We start from the raw sequence: 21,855 nt of genomic DNA, 5'->3' as shown, positions 1-21,855 counted from the left end.
GTAAAAGGTTTTGAGATTTAGACAAAATATTTTTGAGTATTGAATCAATGCGTACTTACATGCTGATTCGAAACATCCTTTAAAAGATACTGTGATTGACATTCTGTGATTTGGTGAAACAGCTCTAAAATGGATTTTCACTGTGCTTGATGTTGCACCGAATGGAATTTTAACAATGTCATCCTTTGCATTATTCTGGGTACATAAGGAAATTGGAGATGAGAGCAGCTTAGTTAAAAACGTATTGTTACAGTAGTATTATGTCAGAGATCTGTGCTATTTATGAGTATGATATAAAGAAAATTATTGCTTTATCAACTTTAAGTTAATTGGAGGTAATAATGATATCTTTAAGAATAAAAATGCCTATATTAGCCTAACTCACCTTAAATCTCTTATTCTCTCCACCACTGAGAATAACATCAAATTTAGCAACACCTTTGGATCGTAAGAGATGAATAGATGCACCATATCTTAAAGCATCACCAACAAACATTGTTACTGTGCGCTTATTATCACTTGCAGCAGGTTTCCAGCCTTTAAAACCAGGCCGAATAACATCTGGATTTTCATCATTGCTTGACAATTTAATGTTCCAGGCCCTTATTAATGAGGGATCTTCCAAACCATCGCTAAATACACACCAGGATTCTAAAAAGCAATATCAATGAATAAAATGCAATCGACAAAACACCATTATTATTAAGAGTTTTATTACAATTTCCAAGAGTATTGTAATAATATAAAAAAGAAAGACTTTACCTGTTTGTGTTGTGGGTTGCAGTGTTGTTGTTGGAATAGGTGTGGCTAGAATGGAAAGGAAACGGTTAGATATGCTATCATCAACAGTTCATAAATTCATAGTCATTATTTCATAAAATATTCTTCTTCAATTTTAGCAACTCACAATGTTACATAAACCGTTACTTTAATGAGTTTAATTATATAAGTAATGAATTCTTTCACATACTTGTTGCTAGAGGTGTAGAAGTAGGAAGCAATGTTGTTGTTGGTAGTGGTGTTGTTGCTATGAGAACAAAGAAAAACATGTGATGATAATGATGGAATGAATGAAAACACATGAATAGCTTTTCATTTATAGAAATAGCTGCAACTATATCTCTGGAGTTTGAATATTATATACAGTTATGGAAATTGTTTATCTACAAAAACAATTTTGTTTTTTCATTTACTTTTTGAGTAAAATACAAACACAACACTATATTATATGCAAACAAAATCTAAAAACGTTAAGTATTTAATAGTAGGAATGAGACTAAAATAAAGTTCTTGTTATTTCATATAATATTATTCCAATAAGAAAAGTAATATTCTTAGTTTTGTAAAATTTGTAAAATTATATTTAATTGAAAATTCTTATTGTTAATATATATTTCAAAAATTTATTTTAAAATTTTGGTAACTAATATTATAATCAGTAAATGATTAATGATTAAGCAAACATTCATCATCATTCATAATGATTAGAATATCTCTAAAAATTCAATACAATTTGTTTTATAATCATGATTGTTTTACATTAAATAGTCAGCAGATAGGTAAATATTGTAAAGAATTATGAGATTTACGACAAGGAATTTTAGTGTAGAGAAGTCAATGCATATTTACATTGTGATTCAAAACATCCTTTGAAAGAAACTGTGATCAGCATTCTGTGATTTGGTGAGACTGCTTTAAAGTGGATTTTCACAGTGTTTGATGTTGTACCAAATGGAATTTTAACAATGTCATCCTTTGCATTATTCTAGATATACAACAGAATGAGAGATAAGGTAGGTTTTGATGATAAAATATTACTACAGTGAAAGAGGTAGAGATATTTTTATAATGAACTGTTTTTCCATCACTTATTGTCAAGTTTTTAATATATTTGGATTCAATTAGTGCTGAGATACAGCATATCAGGCTCTATCTGATTGCTTCACTCAACAGATTATACAAATTATTTTGAAGAAACAATAAAAATACGACAAAATAAAATCTGGCTAAACTGTTGAAAATTTTGTAAACAGGCAATATACTTGTTGCTTGTTGGTTTTGTAAATTTTTTTTTAACCCAATTTTTTAATCTAATCTCCTTCAAATGATATTTTATTCTAACAAATGCAGCTTCAAAAATTTAGGTTGTACTTTAACTGAGTATGATCAGTTTGAGATTTAGATTCACTAAAACACATATGTATATCTATCTAAAAGAGAGGTATATGAAACATTACATGAGGTGAAGTAATTTATTTACTTGAAGCACATGGCAATTTTAATGATATTTAGTAGGATAACATGATGCTTTGATTGGTGCATCAGTTCTTTTTGATATAGAAGCAATAATTTTCTTCAATCTCCAGGATGTATGACTCTAAACCAGGCATTGAGATTTGGCTTAGTGAATCGAGTTCTGTTGCTCAGTTTGGAAACAGATATTTGATTTTGGACCATATCTCATTAAGTTCAGGGCTGTTTCCAAACCATCAAAAAATATCTATTTTATGGTCTTTCAACAGCTCTGATATTGGATTTTGCTGCATGATATACAAAACCTTCTTACTGGAAAACTGCTTCATCTGAATCATTTAGATATCATTGATAGAGGAGAGTCATTACATATCAAAATAGTTTCTTCATATTTTTTATACTTAAAAGTTCTATTTGCAATTTCCTACATATAACCATGAGCATTACACTGATAGGATATTTCTCTGTTGCTGTAAGAAATCTTCATTCACCTTGTGTGTCATATATTTCCATCCATCACTTTCCAAAAGTCTCACCACTCCATTTGATTTGTGTGCTAACCATTCAGTGGCTGTTTCTTATGTTCCTATACCCATAAAAGATGCTTCCCTCTCTGAACATCATTTATATATGATGATATTTGTTGGTATTCTTAATTTAATCCATTAGCATTCAAATTATTCTGTCAAATGTAATGCTTATTTATTCACATTGTTTTAAATTAATCATGCATTGTCTTGTAGCTTTGAGATTTCGGTGATGTTAACCAGATGTGAGAGGCTGGATCTAGCCAGTTTGATCATAAAACAGATAAACTATTTGGGCTGAATATGGCCAGTTTAAAGGCAAAAGGGCTAAAAGGTTTGCTCCTTTCAGTTTGGTTGCTTAAACTAACTCTACTTACACCAAATGTTTACCATGTGTCTTTCTGATGTTATCTGACGATCAATGAGAGCTACACTAATTGTACATTGTTTATCCAACTCATTTGTTTTGGTTTTTTTCTCCTACTTCTTTTCCTCAATTTTCTGTGTATCGTACTATTCTTTAAAGCATTTATAAAACCTTACATTCCACCAGACTTTGTTGTATTTTCTCTCTGGCTATAATCAGCAGTTCTCAACCACTTTTTAACTATGGATCATTCGGTCCCTATTTTTTTCTACTGGATTTCCATAGCCAGTTGATGTTTAATAAAATCCTATAATAATATTTTTATAATGAAATATTATTAGGAATTGTATTAAAAAAATTGCTAAACAATTTTGTGTATTGTACAAGTAGAACCAATTTATTGCACATAAACTTTAACAGAAAAATGTTACATGGACTCCAGTTGAGAACCACTGGGCTATGTTAAAGGTACTTTATTGTTTTTCTCATTTATATAGTAATCAGTCTTTCCTAGTATTAGAGGGTCATGAAAGCAAATAACGAATGTAAGATCATATAAAATAACACAAATTTATGATAAGTTAACAAAAGTGATGTGTTTGTCTTTTTCTGACAAATGACCACCAAATTAGTGTGATTGTGTGTCATTTCTCATTGCTGAAAGCAGGATGATTGTGTCATTTTTTACTAGCTACAAAAATTGATATGATGTAATAATTTTTCTAAAAGATTGAACACATTAAAACTCACCTTAAATCTCTTATTCTCCCCACCACTGAGAATAACATCAAATTTAGCAACACCTTTGGATCGTAAGAGATGAATAGATGCACCATATCTTAAAGCATCACCAACAAACAATGTTACTGTGCGCTTGTTATCACTTGCAGCAGGTTTCCAGCCTTTGAAACCAGGGCGAATAACATCTGGATTTTCATCATTGCTTGATAATTTTATGTTCCAGGCTCTTATTAACGAGGGATCTTCCAAACCATCACTGAATACACACCAGGATTCTAGAAAACAATGTCAATAAGTTAAAACAAGCAGCAAAACCATTATTGTTATGAGTATCATTACAATTTCCAAGAGTATCAATATTTCTATGAAAAAGAAAGACTTTACCTGTTTGTGTTGTGGGTTGTAATGTTGTTGGAAAAGGTGTGGCTAAAATGGAAAGGAAACAAAAAATGTCATATATTATCATAAATCAATATTTATTAAGTCTAATATATATTGGCTTCAAATTTTGGCACAAGGCCAGCAGGTTTGGGAATGTTTGGGCTAAGTTGATTAAATCAACCCCAGCTCTCAACTGGCACTTATTTTATCAACCTCAATTGGATGAAAGGCAAAGTTGACCCCAGTGGAATCAGAACATGAAGACAGAGGAAATTCACTAAGCATTTTGCCTGGTGTGCTAACGATTCTGCCTTGAGATTAATATATATTAAGCATTGAATATTTTCACTTACTTGTTAGCAGAGGTGTGGTTGTAGGAATCGTTGTTGTTGGTACTGGTGTTGTTGCTATGAAAACAAAGAAAAATGTTATGATAGGTGTTATGTGAAATGGAATGAATGGAAACACATAAACAGCATATCATATCAGTTATAGAAATAACTGAAGCTATATTTCTGGAGATTTAAGAGAAATGTGTAGCAACTTCTATAAATCGCTACAAACACTTTACTCGCAATCATGCATTGCCTCTCATGTGACATAACTGTCTCAATAAGAAGCTAGGTTTGCATGCAACATTTTTGTTTGAACGTTTACTTTTCCATGCTTGCATGAGTCAATGAATTTGTTGAGCCAAATTATCTACAGCTGAATGCTCTTCCTATCACCGACTCCCACATGTTTCTAAGCATTGTAATATTTCCACATGACTGAATATGTTTTATGGAAGTTTTAGAACAAATCACCAACTTATAAGATGGTGACATCCATTTTACACCTATCACATGATGTCAAGACAAGGAACCACAAACGCACCCTCAGACATACACATGTGCACCCATGCATTCTCTTTGCACATGGCTTGATCCCTCTGTTTTACTACAACAAACAACTTTTGTACCAACATGCGGCAGTTGCTATTAAATGTACACAAAGGCTATCAGTCTGATCATTTATGATGACAAAAAGCTTGTGTATTACAAGTTGCTTCAGTATCAGAACACTTCAATATTATTTCCACATAATCTTGCAATTCAGAAAAATATAACTTTAAACTTTAGAACTTTATTTTTACTTACAGTGGCTATTAATGAAATATAACAAACATCTGTCAGTATCTGTATTGTATAACACCCATGCATAGAAACTCACTTAAAATATGATAATGAATATGAAACCCATATTGCATAATACAAATGCATCGAATTTCATCTAGGGCATCCTTTTAACATATTTTTTCTTCCACATAGAAAGATGTAATTCTTTTTTATTCATTCTGTCATGCATGGTCTTGCTATCCTGAGTGCAGAATTTCTGCTCTCAAATTTTGGACTAAAATTTGTATAAACTTAGTTCTTACCAACTATTTAATTTATTGGGTTAAATTGTTCCATCATTGAAAAGATTAATCTTCTTTGTTCTGAATCTTTGTGTCATTTGGTATAAGTTATCTGTTGTTACAATAATGAATATGCTTTCCACATTGTAAGATTTGAGCTATGAGTCATCATTTAATTTTGGTCTTAAATCTCAATAGAAAGGTCTTCTTACATCTAGTTACAACCATGACTAATAATATTTTACGTCAGTATTATTACATCATTATTGTCACCATACATATTACATCAAAACTAATTCTTTATTTTATATTAAGCAAAAATTATGAAAGTTGTTTAATGATCAGTTAGTGGAATTTGTAAGAGGCAAACAAGATAATGTACTATATATCATTTAAGGTAAAACTTGTATAATAGAAGGAGAAATATATCAATTTAGACTTTCATACATGACATATGTAAAACATATTCAATTAAAAGTTCAAATTGTTAATTGGTATTTACATAGTTATTTCCAAATATAATGCTAACCAAATTTACAATCATCAACGATTAAATAAATATTCATGATGATTCACTCTGATTACTTTATTCATTATTAACTACAATATTTTATATAATTACTTGCACAATCGTATTATGGATTAAACATTGTATAGATTGGTAATTACTGTGAAGAATGGTTTAAAGCTTGAATTTTTTTGTCTAGAACTGATTTGTACTTACATGCTGATTCAAAACATCCTTCAAAAGATACTGTGATTAACATTCTGCAGTTGGGTGAAACAACTCTAAAATGGATTTTCACTGTGTTTGATGTTGTACCAAATGGAATTTTAACAATATCATCCTTTGCATTATTCTAGATACACAACAAAATGAAAGATATGTAAGTTTTGATGATGAAATATTACTACAGTGAAAGAGGCAGAGAGATTTGCATAATGAAATGTTTTACTACAATGATATATTGTCAAGTTTTCCATACATATTTATTCAGATAACATCAAAATAAAAGTATATCAGATTTTGATTACTTCACTAAACAAATTTTTGATTCTCTTAACAGTACTGAGAAAAAGATACAAATACATTGACCTTAGTGAAACATAATTCAGAAATCTTTCTTTTTCACTGGTATTGAAAATTCTGGGAATTTAGTTACATATTTGTTGCTTGGTGGTTCATGATTCTTTTATCAAATCAACTTCAAAGAATATTTCATTCTAACCAATTTTGCTTAAAAAATAGTGTGATCTAGTCTCATTGCTATTTGACTGCCAGAAGTGGTATGATCTTATCTAAAAGCTGATCAGTTACTGAATGTGAAATAATGATTTATTTATGTTGCTAGTCTTTTAATTTTCTGTTTTAGTGTTAACAAAATATGAATTTTGGGAGAGCTAGAGAGTAGAGAACGACAGCTATACAATAGAGAATGACCAATAGAGAACAGATATTTATAGAACATCATTTAACTATTATATTTCAAAATAACAAGGAATGTGCTTAGCCAATAAACAGCAGCTGCAAGTGCATATAAAGTCTGCATTATTATTATTTATATTCATTTAGAAATGTCATTGAAATTCACATCAATATAGAATAATGACACTTATTTTAATGAAAATTTAACTTGTCAATCTAAGAGTGGGAAAGAAATTTGCTTGAGGGATGCAAACCTAATTTTTCACAAGGAGGTTCAGAACGTTTGCATTGCCCCCCACCCACCACTATGAGAATTTGGGTGTGCACATGTGTGTAGGGTGGCACCTGCACCACCTGTTCTCAAGCCTACATTGCCAATATCTTTGAATCAAACTAAACACATTAAAACTCACCTTGAATCTCTTATTCTCTCCACCACTGAGAATAACATCAAACTTTGCAACACATTTAGATCGTAAGAGATGAATAGATGCACCATATTTTAAAGCATCACCAACAAACATCGTTACTGTGCGCTTGTTATCACTTGCAGCAGGTTTCCAGCCTTTGAAACCAGGCCGAATAACATCTGGATTTTCATCATTGCTTGATAATTTAATGTTCCAGGCCCTTATTAATGAGGGATCTTCCAAACCATCGTTGAATACACACCAGGACTCTAGAAAACAATATAAGTAAAATGCGATCAGCAGAACATCAATATAAACATGAGTATTATGATTTCCAACAACAGTAATATTTCCATTAAAGTGAGTCTTTACCTGTTTGTGTTGTTATTTGTTGTGTCGTTGTTGGAATAAGTGTGGCTAAAATAAAAACAAAACAAGATTTCATTCACCATCATATAAAGTTCAGAAATTTACATTCATTATTCCACAAAATATTGTTTGTAGATGTTAACAAGCAATAAAATACACAAACAGCTATTTCCATTGCATTTAATACATACTATAAGTATATACTAGTATTCGTTTATTAATTAGTTGAATTTGAATGATGGTGATTTTGTATAAATTTTATATTTGAAACACAATTTAGTGCAAACAATTTTTTTTTTCTTTGAAAGTTTATTATGTATTTCATTAATTCAACATAAAAAGAAACAACACAAATGCAGCATTGATGTTATAGTCCTATCGATATATCTTTAATATATATTTATATATTTAGTTTACAAGCGATAAAAATAAGTAATGAAATGCAATGGGATTTCAAGACAATCAATTTTGGATAACAGAATAAACATTTATAATAAAAGTTATGAATATAGCAGAAAAGTAGCTGAAATATGCTTTCTTTTTGAACAATAATTTCCCATTATTAGCAAAATCTCATTGTGGGTAGAACTTATGCAGTCGATTTTAGCTACTCTAACTGACTTAAGATTTTAACTACTGGTAATAATCATATCAACACACACAAAACGACAAGCTGTGGTATGCCTCTGTGTGTGTGTGTGTGTGTGTGTGTGTGTGTGTGTGTGTGTGAGTGTGTGTGTGTGTGTGTGTGTGTGTGTACACACAGGCCTTTCTCAGCTTATATTGTTTCAAGTTAATTCATTTTTGATTTTGCATCACTTCTTTTAAAGAAATTAATGGAGAAATTGAAGCCTGAACTAAAGTCAATTTATCTGACTTGACATTGGTCTCAGCTTCAGCCTAAAGCTAATATTAAATTAGAAATGGTAAAATAAAATATATGTGAAAATAAAATAAAAGCTAATAAATTTTAAAAAGTGTACACTGTTACAATGCATACACTTACTTATATTGCTCTCAGAATAGTTCCAGCATCTAGAGGCAGTGTTGTTGTTCGTAACTGGAAATTCAAATGTGTGTCTATGTTCATGTGTATAAATTTGTGCTTTTCTTCATCCACTATGCCCACAAGAAAGCTCCTACTGTTAAATCTAGTCCTGGTGGTATGATACACTTTGTTATTTCTCTATAGGATAAGTTGATGATGATCAAGCATTATGAATTAGGTGTTCTACTCTGTACTATTTTCATTAAAACATGTCACAGAGAAACAAAATTTGAATTTTAGCATTACAAAGTTTTATTAATGAATTCTTTTACATACTTGTTGGCAGAAGTGTAGTTGTAGGAATAGTCGTTGTTGGTACTGGTGTTGTTGCTATGAGAACAAAGAAAACATATTCTGATGACAACTGTTGCAGAAAATAAATTAAAAAAAAGATACATAAACAATATCAGCTGTAGAAACTCTGCCAAATCAGATTGGAGCCTGGTGTTGCCATCCGCTTTCACCAGGCCTCAGTCAAATCGTCCAACCCATGCTAGCATGGAAAGCAGACGTTAAACGATGATGATGATGATCAGGAGATTTGGTATTACATAGTTATAAGAAGTGGATATCTGTAAATATTTTCATTTTCTACAATACACACTGAAAACTCTTTTATAAAATGCTGTATATGCTGGTGTATAATACGACAGGGTGTACAAGATGACCCCCAGGATTTCCATCTAAAAAGTGGGTTTTGAGCTATACTTGCTGTGTAGGATTACCCCAAGTTTCTGTGGAAAATAGCTTGAGTACTGAAGGCATGGAGATCATAGCTAAAGGGGTGAGCTGTAGTTCTCCCAGCAGCCCCTGGGCTGATTGTTTACATTTTCTGTTCTGTTGCAAATGGTGAGTGGCGTCTCTCCGCTAAGTTATTAATAAATACAAAATTAATTTCAAATCATGTTAACCAATATTATAATTAGCAAATGATTAATGATTAAGGAAACGTTTATCATGATATTTAATGATTATATTATTCACTATGATTACATATTATGTGCAAGAGAGAAGACTGTGCTGGCTTAGTCATGTGATGTGGATGGATGCCAATAGCTCCATAAAGAAGTGCCAATCTCTCAAGGTAGACGGAACACATGGAAAAGGGAGACCCAGGAAGACATGGGACAAATTAGTGAAAGGCGACCTCAGGACGCTGAACCATTCAGACAAGATGAGAAAGGACCAAGATACTGGGCACCTTGTATTCAAGAAGACCTGTGCTCCACAGCAGAAGTGTTAAGCCCCCCCCCCCCACCCCGTGGTGAAGTGCTTTGGCCTGGTGCCAAGCAAAAAACACTCATGCTGGTGCCACATAAAAGCACTCATATGGTGCCACATAATGGTGCCACATAAAAATGCTCATGCAGCACCACATAAAAGCACTCATGTAGTGCCACGCAGAAGCACCCAGCACACTCTGTAAAGCAGTTAGTGTTAGGAGGTGCATCCAGCTGTAGGAACCATGACAACTCAGAATGAAACCTTCCAGCTTGCCAGCTCTGGTCAAACCGTCCGACCCATGCCAGCACGGACAACAGACGTTAAATGATGATGATGATGATGATGAAAATGCTAATAATTCATTTCATAATTGTTATTGTTTTGCATCAAACAGTCTAGAGATGGGTGAATTTTGTGAAGAATTATAAAATTTATGACAACGAATTTCAAGGGAAAAAAAATTACTTTATACATACACTGTGATTCGAAACAGCCTTTGAAAGATACTGTAACAACCATTCTGTTATTTGGTGAAACAGCTTTAAAATGGATTTTCACTGTGCTTGATGTTGTACCAAATGGAATCTTAACAATATCGTCCTTTGCATTATTCTAGATACACAACCAAATTAAAAATAAGGCAGGTTTAGCTTATAGAATTTACTACAGGCAGAAGATGCAGAGTAATTAGTATAAGGAAATGTTTTACCATAATATACTGTCAAAGTTTTAATACATATTTATTGAAAGGCAGTGAGCAGGCAGAAACGTTAATGATTGTGCCTGCTAACTGCAAATTTATTAAAAAATTAAATCTCTCATAAAAGAGAATAAATATATCAGTTATGTAATATCCTGTTTTAGTGTCAACAAATCATCAACTTTAGAGCAATAACAATAAAAGAACAATGAAATATTATTTAAAGACTGCTGTATTTCAAAATGACTTAAAGAAAAGCTGTTTAAAGCCACCAAACAACAGTGTAAGAGTGTATCAACAATTTTGACCACTAATGCACACTCGATAATTGTATATCAATTGCATGAAATATTTTACAATGTCATCTAATTTTTCAGAAAATAGCTTAGTCAAAAGAATCTATTTCAATTAAAAGTTTACTGTCATAATATTTTTGTAACAATTTAAACTCATTAAATCTCACCTTAAATCTCTTATTCTCTCCACCACTGAGAATAACATCAAACTTTGCAACACCTACAGCTCTTAATAAATGAATAGATGCACCGTATCTTAAAGCATCACCAACAAACATTGTTACTGTGCGCTTATTATCACTTGCAGCTGGTCTCCAGCCTTTGAAACCAGGCCGAATAACATCTGGATTTTCATCGTTGCTTGATAATTTAATGTCCCAGGCCCTGATTAATGAGGGATCTTCCAAACCATCACTGAATACACACCAGGATTCTAGAAAACAATGTCAATTTGGGAAAAACATATTGAACAAAATACCATTATTAACATGAATATTGTTAGAATTTCAGACAACAGTAGTACTTCTATGAAAGAGAAAGACCTTACCTGTTTGTGTTGTGGGTTGTAGAGTTGTTGTTGGGATAAGTGTGGCTAAAATGGAAATGGAAAACAACAAAATTTAAGAAATTATTACAGGAAGTTTATAAATTTACGTTGACTGTTTCATACAATGTAATTTGCAAATCAACAATCAAATATCTACAGCTCCTATAATGGACAGAGTCAACAGCCATTTACAAGGCTGCAAAAGCAATGAAAATTTTGGGAAAAAAAATATATAAATAATAAATGAGTGGAAAATGAACTGGTGAGTGTGTTAAATATTAAGGCCTTGAAGCAGTATAACTCTCCTCAAACACAAGAAAATTTGCTTCAACACATGAATTCATATAAAGAATTTTGTAAACCAGATACAAAAACAAAGTATTTATAGCGAGTTTAATGTATCATAAGAAATGAATGCTTATACATACTTGTTAGCAGTGGTGTGGTTGTAGGAAGTACTGTTGTTGTTGGTAGTGGTGTTGTTGCTATGAGAACAGCAAATATATTTTGATAACAAGTGTTATGTCACAGGGAATACATGAATATTCATAAACAGTAGAAAAAATTTCAAGCTTAGCTTTAGAGAGTGCATAGTTCAGAGATCATCAAGGTGTTCCAGGTAGTGTCACTACTTCTCCAAATAGAGAGATCACAATTTTGATATTAATAATATGTGGTAAGAACGTCTGAGGAAAGAATTGCTGGACATGTTCTACAGACAAAACCCACTAGCAGTGGACCATGACTAAAATGATTGGATGACATCCATGACCGTGGTTTATCTCACTTGGGGATCCAATCGGATTAATAGGAGATGGGTGCTTCTGACAGGACCCAATGGACAGAGTACTTGAGATCTCTGACACTACGACCCCCCCCCCCAGGAATAAGTGAATAAAAAAATGAAATATGATGAGCTCTAGATATCGAATATTATCTGAACACATGGGAATTGCATATCAGTAAATGTTTTGATTGTGTGAAATACAAACAAGACAGTAGTTTATAAGAACATACCATTTAAGTATATAGATTCTACAACGATGGCAAATTGGATAATAGATGAATATTAATTGTATAATGGACAAAATCATTTTTACTTACTTCCTATAATATTAATTTAAAATCAGAAATGATATACGATATTAACTATAATTTGTTTCATAATTACTGTTGTTTTGCATTAATGAGTCAGTGGAATTCTGGTTTAAGCATCCCAACCCCTGATAACTTGTCTGCTTTTTAGAATTTTCAGAAATTTTTTGTATATTTGTCTTCCACACAAGGGAATACATACAATTATGAAAATAGAATTCTTTCTAATTTTTGAATATTTAAAAGAATATTTTTCTCTTAATTTTTCGAATTCTTTGTTTTTAAATTCGAGTATAAAAGATGGACATTCCAAATCTTTGGCTCAAATCCTGGCAATAGACCATTAAATATGTTTATGGGGCAAAAAATATAGAAAAACATCAATATGTCAGAGTGACAAAGAAATAAGGAGGGTACCAGGTGGGTGTGAGATGTGTTAAAGATAGCAGCTAGATAGCCTTTAAATCACATACAATTTTTTTTTTAGTGTAATCATATGTATTCCCAAGTGTTGAACACAAATTTGCCAAAATTTTCTGAAGGTTTAAAAAAAAATAGCAAGGTTATGAGGGGTTAAAGCAGAATTCTACCATTGAGTCTACAGATGGGTTAAGATTGTAAAACATTATGAGTTCTATAACAAAGTACTTTGAGTGTGAATCTCTTCATACTTACATGCTGATTCAAAACAGCCTTTGATAGATACTGTGACTATCATTCTGGAGTTGGGTGAAACAGCTTTAAAGTGGATTTTTACTGTGTTTGATGTTGTACCAAATGGAATTTTAACAATAGCATCCTTTGCATTATTCTAGATACGCAACGAAATTAGAGAGAGGATGTCTTTAGATTATTAATACATGATGAAAGCCAAGCAAGTAAAGTTATTAGCATAATAAAAATTTAGTTCTGTGACTTATTGTCAAGCTTCTAATATGAATTAATTCAGTAAATGTGAAGATATATATCAGACTATGATTTCATCAAAGAACAAATTTCTGGTTATCTTGACTATTAGTTACCATATCCTTTATGCAGGGTTTTGTGGCATTTCCTGCTACTCTTGTTTTGTGGCATTACCTTCACCTTAGCGAAGGCAGAGGTATTGCTTTCAGTCGTGTTTGTTTGTCTATAGACAAGATATCTCAAGAACCGCGGGATGGATTTGGATGAAACTTTCAGGGATGTTTGACCTCATGACTGGCACAAACTGATTAGATTTTGGGATCGATATGGTACTGGACTAGGATTCTGGTTATAGTTACTTTGTGTGGAAGGGTGGAAAGGGTAAAGTCTTTTGGAGAGGGTGTGATGACAAATAAAGAATATGAATTCAAATACAATAACCGTTAATTTTTTTTTTTGATCAATTACAAAAAATTACGTGATTGAAAGCCTGTGATCATGATTAATATTTATTTGTCTGCTAAACATTAACCTGATCTGGTTTTGATATAAATTGGTGGCCATGTTGCATTGCTGATAGTCTGTTAAAAGTGGCATGATTTTGTCTCAATTGTAACCAGGTTCTCAATATGAGGTAATGAAATATGTTCTTAATTTCACAAGATAGATTTAAGCATAATTTCTTAATCTCATGTTCCTGTGTAAACAAAATATCTATTCTAGAGCAATGCATGTTACAGAACTATCGAATATCATTCAAAAACTATCTAAATATTAACAATTTTGGTGACTAATGCTCACCGTGTTTGCATATTAATTATTCACATGAAATATTTTAAAATGTCATCTGAATTTACAGAATATAACTTAATACATCTACTTCCATTAATAAGAGTTTAATGTGATTATACTTTTGTAATAATTTAAACTCACCTTAAATCTCTTATTCTCTCCACCACTGAGAATAACATCAAACTTTGCAACACCTACAGCTCTTAATAAATGAATAGATGCACCATATCTTAAAGCATCACCAACAAACATTGTTACTGTGCGCTTATTATCACTTGCAGCAGGTTTCCAGCCTTTGAAACCAGGCCGAATAACATCTGGATTTTCATCGTTGCTTGATAATTTAATGTCCCAGGCCCTGATTAATGAGGGATCTTCCAAACCATCATTGAATACACACCAGGACTCTAGAAAACAATGTCAATTTGGGAAAAACATATTGAACAAAATACCATCATTATTAACATGAATATTTTTACGATTTCAAACAGCAGTAGTACTTCTATGAAAGAGAAAGACTTTACCTGTTTGTGTTGTGGGTTGTAGTGTTGTTGTTGGGATAGGTGTGGCTAGAATGGAAAGGAAAGACAACAAAATTTAAGAAGTTATCACAGAAAGTTTATAAATTTACATTGACTATTTCATAAATTGTAATATGTAAATTAACAATCAAATATAATATATCTACAAATATTTATAGTGAGTTTAATTATACATACTTGTTAGTAGCGGTGTGGTTGTAGGAAGCACTGTTGTTGTTGGTAGTGGAGTTGTTGCTATAAGAACAGAAATATATTCTGATAACAAGTGTTATGTTAAATGGAATACATGAATAAAAATTTCAAGTCAAGCTCTAGAGAGTGCATAGCTCAGACATCAGAGAGGAGTATCAGGTAGTGTCAATACTTTTCCAAATCAAGATATCACACTTCTGATACTATGGATGTGGGATAAAAATGTCTTCTGAAAAATCACTGGACATGTTTTACAGGCAAACCCAACTGGCAGGAAACCCAGCAGTAGATTACGTACAAGATGGTTGGATAATCTCCATCAGCTGGATTCATCTTACTTGTGGATCAACCTGGAACAATTGGAGACAGAAGTTTCTGACAAGACAAAATGAAATATGTACTTGAGGCATCTGGCCCCACATCACTCCCAAGAATAAATGGGCAAACAAGATGAGATAAGATGAGGTCTAGAGACCAAATAACATCAGCATACAAATGAGTTAATATTGTAAAGTATTATGAGATTTATAGTAAGGAACTTTTTGCAATAGTTTTGCATTATACTCACACTTTGATTCAAAACAACCTTTGAAAGATACTGTCACAATCATTTTGCAGTTTGGTGAATCAGAAACAAAATGGATTTTCACTGTGTCTGATATTGTTCCAAATGGAATTTTAACGACAGCATCCTTTTCATTGTTCTGGGTATAGAAGAATATACGAGAAAAGGCAGCTTTAGATGGAAAAAAAATTTGTGGAATTTTCACAGTGTTTAACATAATACAATGTAAAATTTTTATAAGTTCTTTTCATCATTTTGGATTGATAGGTAATGGATAGATAGATATACATTAATGCAGTTAAATAATGAATATAATTGGCTTTACAAAATACTTTCAAATTATATATTTCCAAGACTCTCAAATTCATAAAATGACATCTGTGTAAATTATATCAAGCCAGTTTTTGGTCATTTCAATCCATAAATATGTAGTTTTATTTGTAATTTGAGGAGACAGATAAAAAAAACATAACAAATCACCTTTGCACATACTGGAATATATTTTATAAAGTATTCTTTATATCTTATATTTTTACTAATATTTATGTTATAAACAGTTTTAATGAGGTGTGTATTCACTCATTGAAACTCACCTTAAATCTCTTATTCTCTCCACCACTGAGAATAACATCAAACTTTGCAACACCTACAGCTCTTAATAAATGAATAGATGCACCATATCTTAAAGCATCACCAACAAACAATGTTACTGTGCGCTTGTTATCACTTGCATCAGGTTTCCAGCCTTTTCTACCTGGGCGAATAGCATCAGGATTTTCATCATTGCTTGACAATTTAATGTCCCAAGCCCTTATGAATGAGGCATCTTCCAAACCATCATTGAATACACACCAAGATTCTAGAAAACAATATCAATAAATAAAGTGCAATCAAGAAAATACCATTATTTTTATAATTATTATTTCAAATTTCAACAAAAATGATATATCACAGGATGAGAAATAGTTTACCTGTTTGTGTTGTGGGTTGGAGCGTTGTTGTTGGAACAGGTGTGGCTACAATAAAAATGAAAGAAAACGAAATTTCAATTACAATCCATCAAATGTAGTGTATAAATTTACATCAAATGTTTGATAAAATACTGTTTGTTAATAAACCATCAAATGTAATATATCTTGAAGTATTTTTATTGACTTTAATATATTACTCTTTACTCTTTTACTCTTTTACTTCTTTCAGTCATTTGACTGCAGCTATGCTGGAGCACTGCTTTTAGTCACGCAAATCGACCCCAGGACTTATTCTTTGGAAGCATAGTACTTATTCTATTGGCCTATTTTGCCGTACCGCTAAGTTACGGGGACGTAAATACACCAGCATCAGTAGTCAAGTGATGTTGGAAGGACAAACACAGACACACAAACATACACACACACACACACACACACACACACACACACACACACACACACACACACACACACACACACACACATATATATATAAATATATACGATGAGCTTCTTTCAGTTTCCTTCTACCAAATCCACTTACAAGGCTTTGGTCAGCCCGAGGCTATAGTAGAAGACACTTGCCCAAGGTGCCACTCAGTGGAGCTGAACCCGGAACCATGTGGTTGGTAAGCAAGCTACTTACCACACAGCCATTCCTGCACCATATATATATATGTGTGTGTGTGTGTGTTTGTGTGTGTGTGTGTGTGTGTGTGTGTGTGTGTAAATAAATGAAGTAATGAAAGATTTCACTTACTTGTTGGCAGAGGTGTGGTTGTTGGAAGTATTGTTGTGGGTAGTGGTGTTGTTGCTATGCAAACAAAGGATAAACTAGAAGTTAGCATAAGAAGTGTTATGTCAAATGGAAAAATAAAACATATGAACAGCATTTGAGTTATAAAAATAATTTCAACTGTATATATCTGGAAAGTTAATATTAGCTAAATTTATAATTTCATGTTTCCAATTGCTTCCATTTTAAAATACAATCTGAACACTATGTTATGAAAATATATTCCTTAATTATGTAAATATTATAATAGAAGCAAAAGGAATAAATTCAGTGCAGCTTTTATATGCATTCACAAAGAAATGTAAGATTTTTATGCATCATATTTTGTAAAATTTTGCTCAATCTGGAGTTTTTTTCTTAATAAATATTTACAGAGTTATTTATAAACTTATTAACAAATCTTATAATCATAAAACAATTAATATGTAATGAAGCTTTCATGATGATGCACAATGATTAAATTATTCATTATAATGTTCTATTTAATTTGTTTTGTTATAATTAGTGAGACAGTCAACAGATGAGTAAATATTGCAAAAAATGATATTTATGACAAGAAAATTTTGGCAAAAGTTTTGCTTTATACTTACACCTTGATTCAAAACAACCTTTGAAAGATACTGTAACTATCATTTTGCAGTTTGGTGAATCAGAAACAAAATGGATTTTCACTGTGTCTGATGTTGTTCCAAATGGAATTTTAACAACAGCATCCTTTTCATTGTTCTGGATACAGAAGAAAATTAGGGATAAGGAAGCTTTAAATAAAGGAAGTAGAAGTCATTGGAATTGTTCACTGTGTGTAATGTAATATCATTGAAGTATGTCCCACGCATTATTTAACCTGATTTCTATAACAGACTCAGAAATGAACATATAACTTTCTCTGCATTTTTTTTCTCCGTTCATAGAGTGCAAGCTTTCAGTAAATATTGGTTGTAAGAAATACATTCTGGGTTAGTAGCATTGCTACATAGTACAATTTCACAGGCACTTTTCTCCAGAGCAAATATGGGGATATTAACATCCTTCATATGGTAACTGATTACTACCAGATTGTCAGCATAATTATTATGCTTAATTTGTTTTGGCAAAATATCTGCTATTTCTTTTCTATGAAAAAGTCAAACTTCATGATGTTTACAGGCAAGCTCTATCTTTGGTATAAAGTATGAAGTGGTAGACCAGCAAAAAAAAAAAAAAAAAAAACTACATGAAACAATTGCTAGATGACAGTAAATGCTTAAGAATGGGTGACAAAGGAAAGTTGTGTGCCAAGAATGAGAAAAAAGTCTCAATCTATGATACTATCTTATGCACTATCATATGGATTTTTTATTAATTTTACTTTTCATCATTCTGAACGGTATTATTATCACAGCTAATTAATAAATATAATTAGCTTCACAAAATACTTTCACATAATATATTTCCAAGACTCTCACATTTATAAAATGCCATCAATGTAAATTATATGAAGTTAGTTTTTGGTCATTTCTCTCCATAAATATGTCGTTATACAAGTAATTTGAGGAGAGAGATAAAAAAATATAACAAATCAAACACCTTTGCACACACTGGAATATAATTTATAAAGTATTCTTTATATCTCATATTTTAATTAATATTTATGTTATAAACAGTTTTAATGAGGTGTGTATTCACTCATTGAAACTCACCTTAAATCTCTTATTCTCTCCACCACTGAGAATAACATCAAACTTTGCAACACCTACAGCTCTTAATAAATGAATAGATGCACCATATCTTAAAGCATCACCAACAAACATAGTTACTGTGCGCTTGTTATCACTTGCATCAGGTTTCCAGCCTTTTCTACCTGGGCGAATAGCATCAGGATTTTCATCATTGCTTGACAATTTAATGTCCCAAGCCCTTATGAATGAGGCATCTTCCAAACCATCATTGAATACACACCAAGATTCTAGAAAACAATATCAATAAATAAAATGCAATCAAGAAAATACCATTATTTTTATAATTATTATTTCAAATTTCAACAAAAATGATATATCACAGGATGAGAAATAGTTTACCTGTTTGTGTTGTGGGTTGGAGCGTTGTTGTTGGAACAGGTGTGGCTACAATAAAAATGAAAGTAAACGAAATTTCAATTACAATCCATCAAATGTAGTGTATAAATTTACATCAAATGTTTGACAAAATATTGTTTGTTAATAAACCGCCAAATGTAATATATCTTGAAGTATTTTTATTGACTTTAATATATTACTCTTTACTCTTTTACTCTTTTACTTCTTTCAGTCATTTGACTGCAGCTATGCTGGAGCACTGCTTTCAGTCGCGCAAATCGACCCCAGGACTCATTCTTTGGAAGCATAGTACTTATTCTATTGGCCTATTTTGCCGTACCGCTAAGTTACGGGGACGTAAATACACCAGCATCAGTAGTCAAGTGATGTTGGAAGGACAAACACAGACACACAAACATACACACACACACACACACACACACACACACACACACACACACACACACACACACACACACACACACACACACATATATATATAAATATATACGATGAGCTTCTTTCAGTTTCCTTCTACCAAATCCACTTACAAGGCTTTGGTCAGCCCGAGGCTATAGTAGAAGACACTTGCCCAAGGTGCCACTCAGTGGAGCTGAACCCGGAACCATGTGGTTGGTAAGCAAGCTACTTACCACACAGCCATTCCTGCACCATATATATATATGTGTGTGTGTGTGTGTTTGTGTGTGTGTGTGTGTGTGTGTGTGTGTGTGTAAATAAATGAAGTAATGAAAGATTTCACTTACTTGTTGGCAGAGGTGTGGTTGTTGGAAGTATTGTTGTGGGTAGTGGTGTTGTTGCTATGCAAACAAAGGATAAACTAGAAGTTAGCATAAGAAGTGTTATGTCAAATGGAAAAATAAAACATATGAACAGCATTTGAGTTATAAAAATAATTTCAACTGTATATATCTGGAAAGTTAATATTAGCTAAATTTATAATTTCATGTTTCCAATTGCTTCCATTTTAAAATACAATCTGAACACTATGTTATGAAAATATATTCCTTAATTATGTAAATATTATAATAGAAGCAAAAGGAATAAATTCAGTGCAGCTTTTATATGCATTCACAAAGAAATGTAAGATTTTTATGCATCATATTTTGTAAAATTTTGCTCAATCTGGAGTTTTTTTCTTAATAAATATTTACAGAGTTATTTATAAACTTATTAACAAATCTTATAATCATAAAACAATTAATATGTAATGAAGCTTTCATGATGATGCACAATGATTAAATTATTCATTATAATGTTCTATTTAATTTGTTTTGTTATAATTAGTGAGACAGTCAACAGATGAGTAAATATTGCAAAAAATGATATTTATGACAAGAAAATTTTGGCAAAAGTTTTGCTTTATACTTACACCTTGATTCAAAACAACCTTTGAAAGATACTGTAACTATCATTTTGCAGTTTGGTGAATCAGAAACAAAATGGATTTTCACTGTGTCTGATGTTGTTCCAAATGGAATTTTAACAACAGCATCCTTTTCATTGTTCTGGATACAGAAGAAAATTAGGGATAAGGAAGCTTTAAATAAAGGAAGTAGAAGTCATTGGAATTGTTCACTGTGTGTAATGTAATATCATTGAAGTATGTCCCACGCATTATTTAACCTGATTTCTATAACAGACTCAGAAATGAACATATAACTTTCTCTGCATTTTTTTTCTCCGTTCATAGAGTGCAAGCTTTCAGTAAATATTGGTTGTAAGAAATACATTCTGGGTTAGTAGCATTGCTACATAGTACAATTTCACAGGCACTTTTCTCCAGAGCAAATATGGGGATATTAACATCCTTCATATGGTAACTGATTACTACCAGATTGTCAGCATAATTATTATGCTTAATTTGTTTTGGCAAAATATCTGCTATTTCTTTTCTATGAAAAAGTCAAACTTCATGATGTTTACAGGCAAGCTCTATCTTTGGTATAAAGTATGAAGTGGTAGACCAGCAAAAAAAAAAAAAAAAAAAACTACATGAAACAATTGCTAGATGACAGTAAATGCTTAAGAATGGGTGACAAAGGAAAGTTGTGTGCCAAGAATGAGAAAAAAGTCTCAATCTATGATACTATCTTATGCACTATCATATGGATTTTTTATTAATTTTACTTTTCATCATTCTGAACGGTATTATTATCACAGCTAATTAATAAATATAATTAGCTTCACAAAATACTTTCACATAATATATTTCCAAGACTCTCACATTTAT

At 31.8% G+C, this 21,855-nt stretch overlaps 1 protein-coding gene across 1 annotated transcript in view; it reads right to left on the bottom strand.

Moving 5' to 3' along the window:
• LOC106875008 (uncharacterized) overlaps positions 1–21,855 on the bottom strand; it is a 153,714-nt gene that overhangs the window by 110,541 nt on the left and 21,318 nt on the right. The window contains exons 26-54 of the mRNA XM_089358397.1: positions 20,995–21,130; positions 20,369–20,422; positions 19,605–19,649; positions 19,227–19,492; positions 18,138–18,273; positions 17,512–17,565; positions 16,752–16,796; positions 16,374–16,639; positions 15,784–15,919; positions 15,201–15,257; positions 15,006–15,050; positions 14,623–14,888; positions 13,459–13,594; positions 12,117–12,173; positions 11,689–11,733; positions 11,309–11,574; positions 10,622–10,757; positions 9,198–9,251; positions 7,877–7,921; positions 7,508–7,773; positions 6,393–6,528; positions 4,623–4,676; positions 4,273–4,314; positions 3,898–4,163; positions 1,630–1,765; positions 971–1,027; positions 763–807; positions 386–651; positions 60–195 (exon numbers count right to left, since the gene is read on the bottom strand). Of these exons, the coding sequence (XP_089214523.1) occupies positions 60–195; positions 386–651; positions 763–807; positions 971–1,027; positions 1,630–1,765; positions 3,898–4,163; positions 4,273–4,314; positions 4,623–4,676; positions 6,393–6,528; positions 7,508–7,773; positions 7,877–7,921; positions 9,198–9,251; positions 10,622–10,757; positions 11,309–11,574; positions 11,689–11,733; positions 12,117–12,173; positions 13,459–13,594; positions 14,623–14,888; positions 15,006–15,050; positions 15,201–15,257; positions 15,784–15,919; positions 16,374–16,639; positions 16,752–16,796; positions 17,512–17,565; positions 18,138–18,273; positions 19,227–19,492; positions 19,605–19,649; positions 20,369–20,422; positions 20,995–21,130 (3,649 nt within the window). The remainder of the gene's footprint in view (positions 1–59; positions 196–385; positions 652–762; positions 808–970; positions 1,028–1,629; positions 1,766–3,897; positions 4,164–4,272; positions 4,315–4,622; positions 4,677–6,392; positions 6,529–7,507; positions 7,774–7,876; positions 7,922–9,197; positions 9,252–10,621; positions 10,758–11,308; positions 11,575–11,688; positions 11,734–12,116; positions 12,174–13,458; positions 13,595–14,622; positions 14,889–15,005; positions 15,051–15,200; positions 15,258–15,783; positions 15,920–16,373; positions 16,640–16,751; positions 16,797–17,511; positions 17,566–18,137; positions 18,274–19,226; positions 19,493–19,604; positions 19,650–20,368; positions 20,423–20,994; positions 21,131–21,855) is intronic.

Source organism: Octopus bimaculoides, chromosome 10 (genome assembly GCF_046866305.1).
Source record: "Octopus bimaculoides isolate indiv1 chromosome 10, ASM4686630v1, whole genome shotgun sequence".
NCBI classification, from domain to species: domain Eukaryota; kingdom Metazoa; phylum Mollusca; class Cephalopoda; order Octopoda; family Octopodidae; genus Octopus; species Octopus bimaculoides.
Note: the sequence above shows the minus strand (reverse complement) of the source record. Positions and strands in the feature narration are given on the sequence as shown.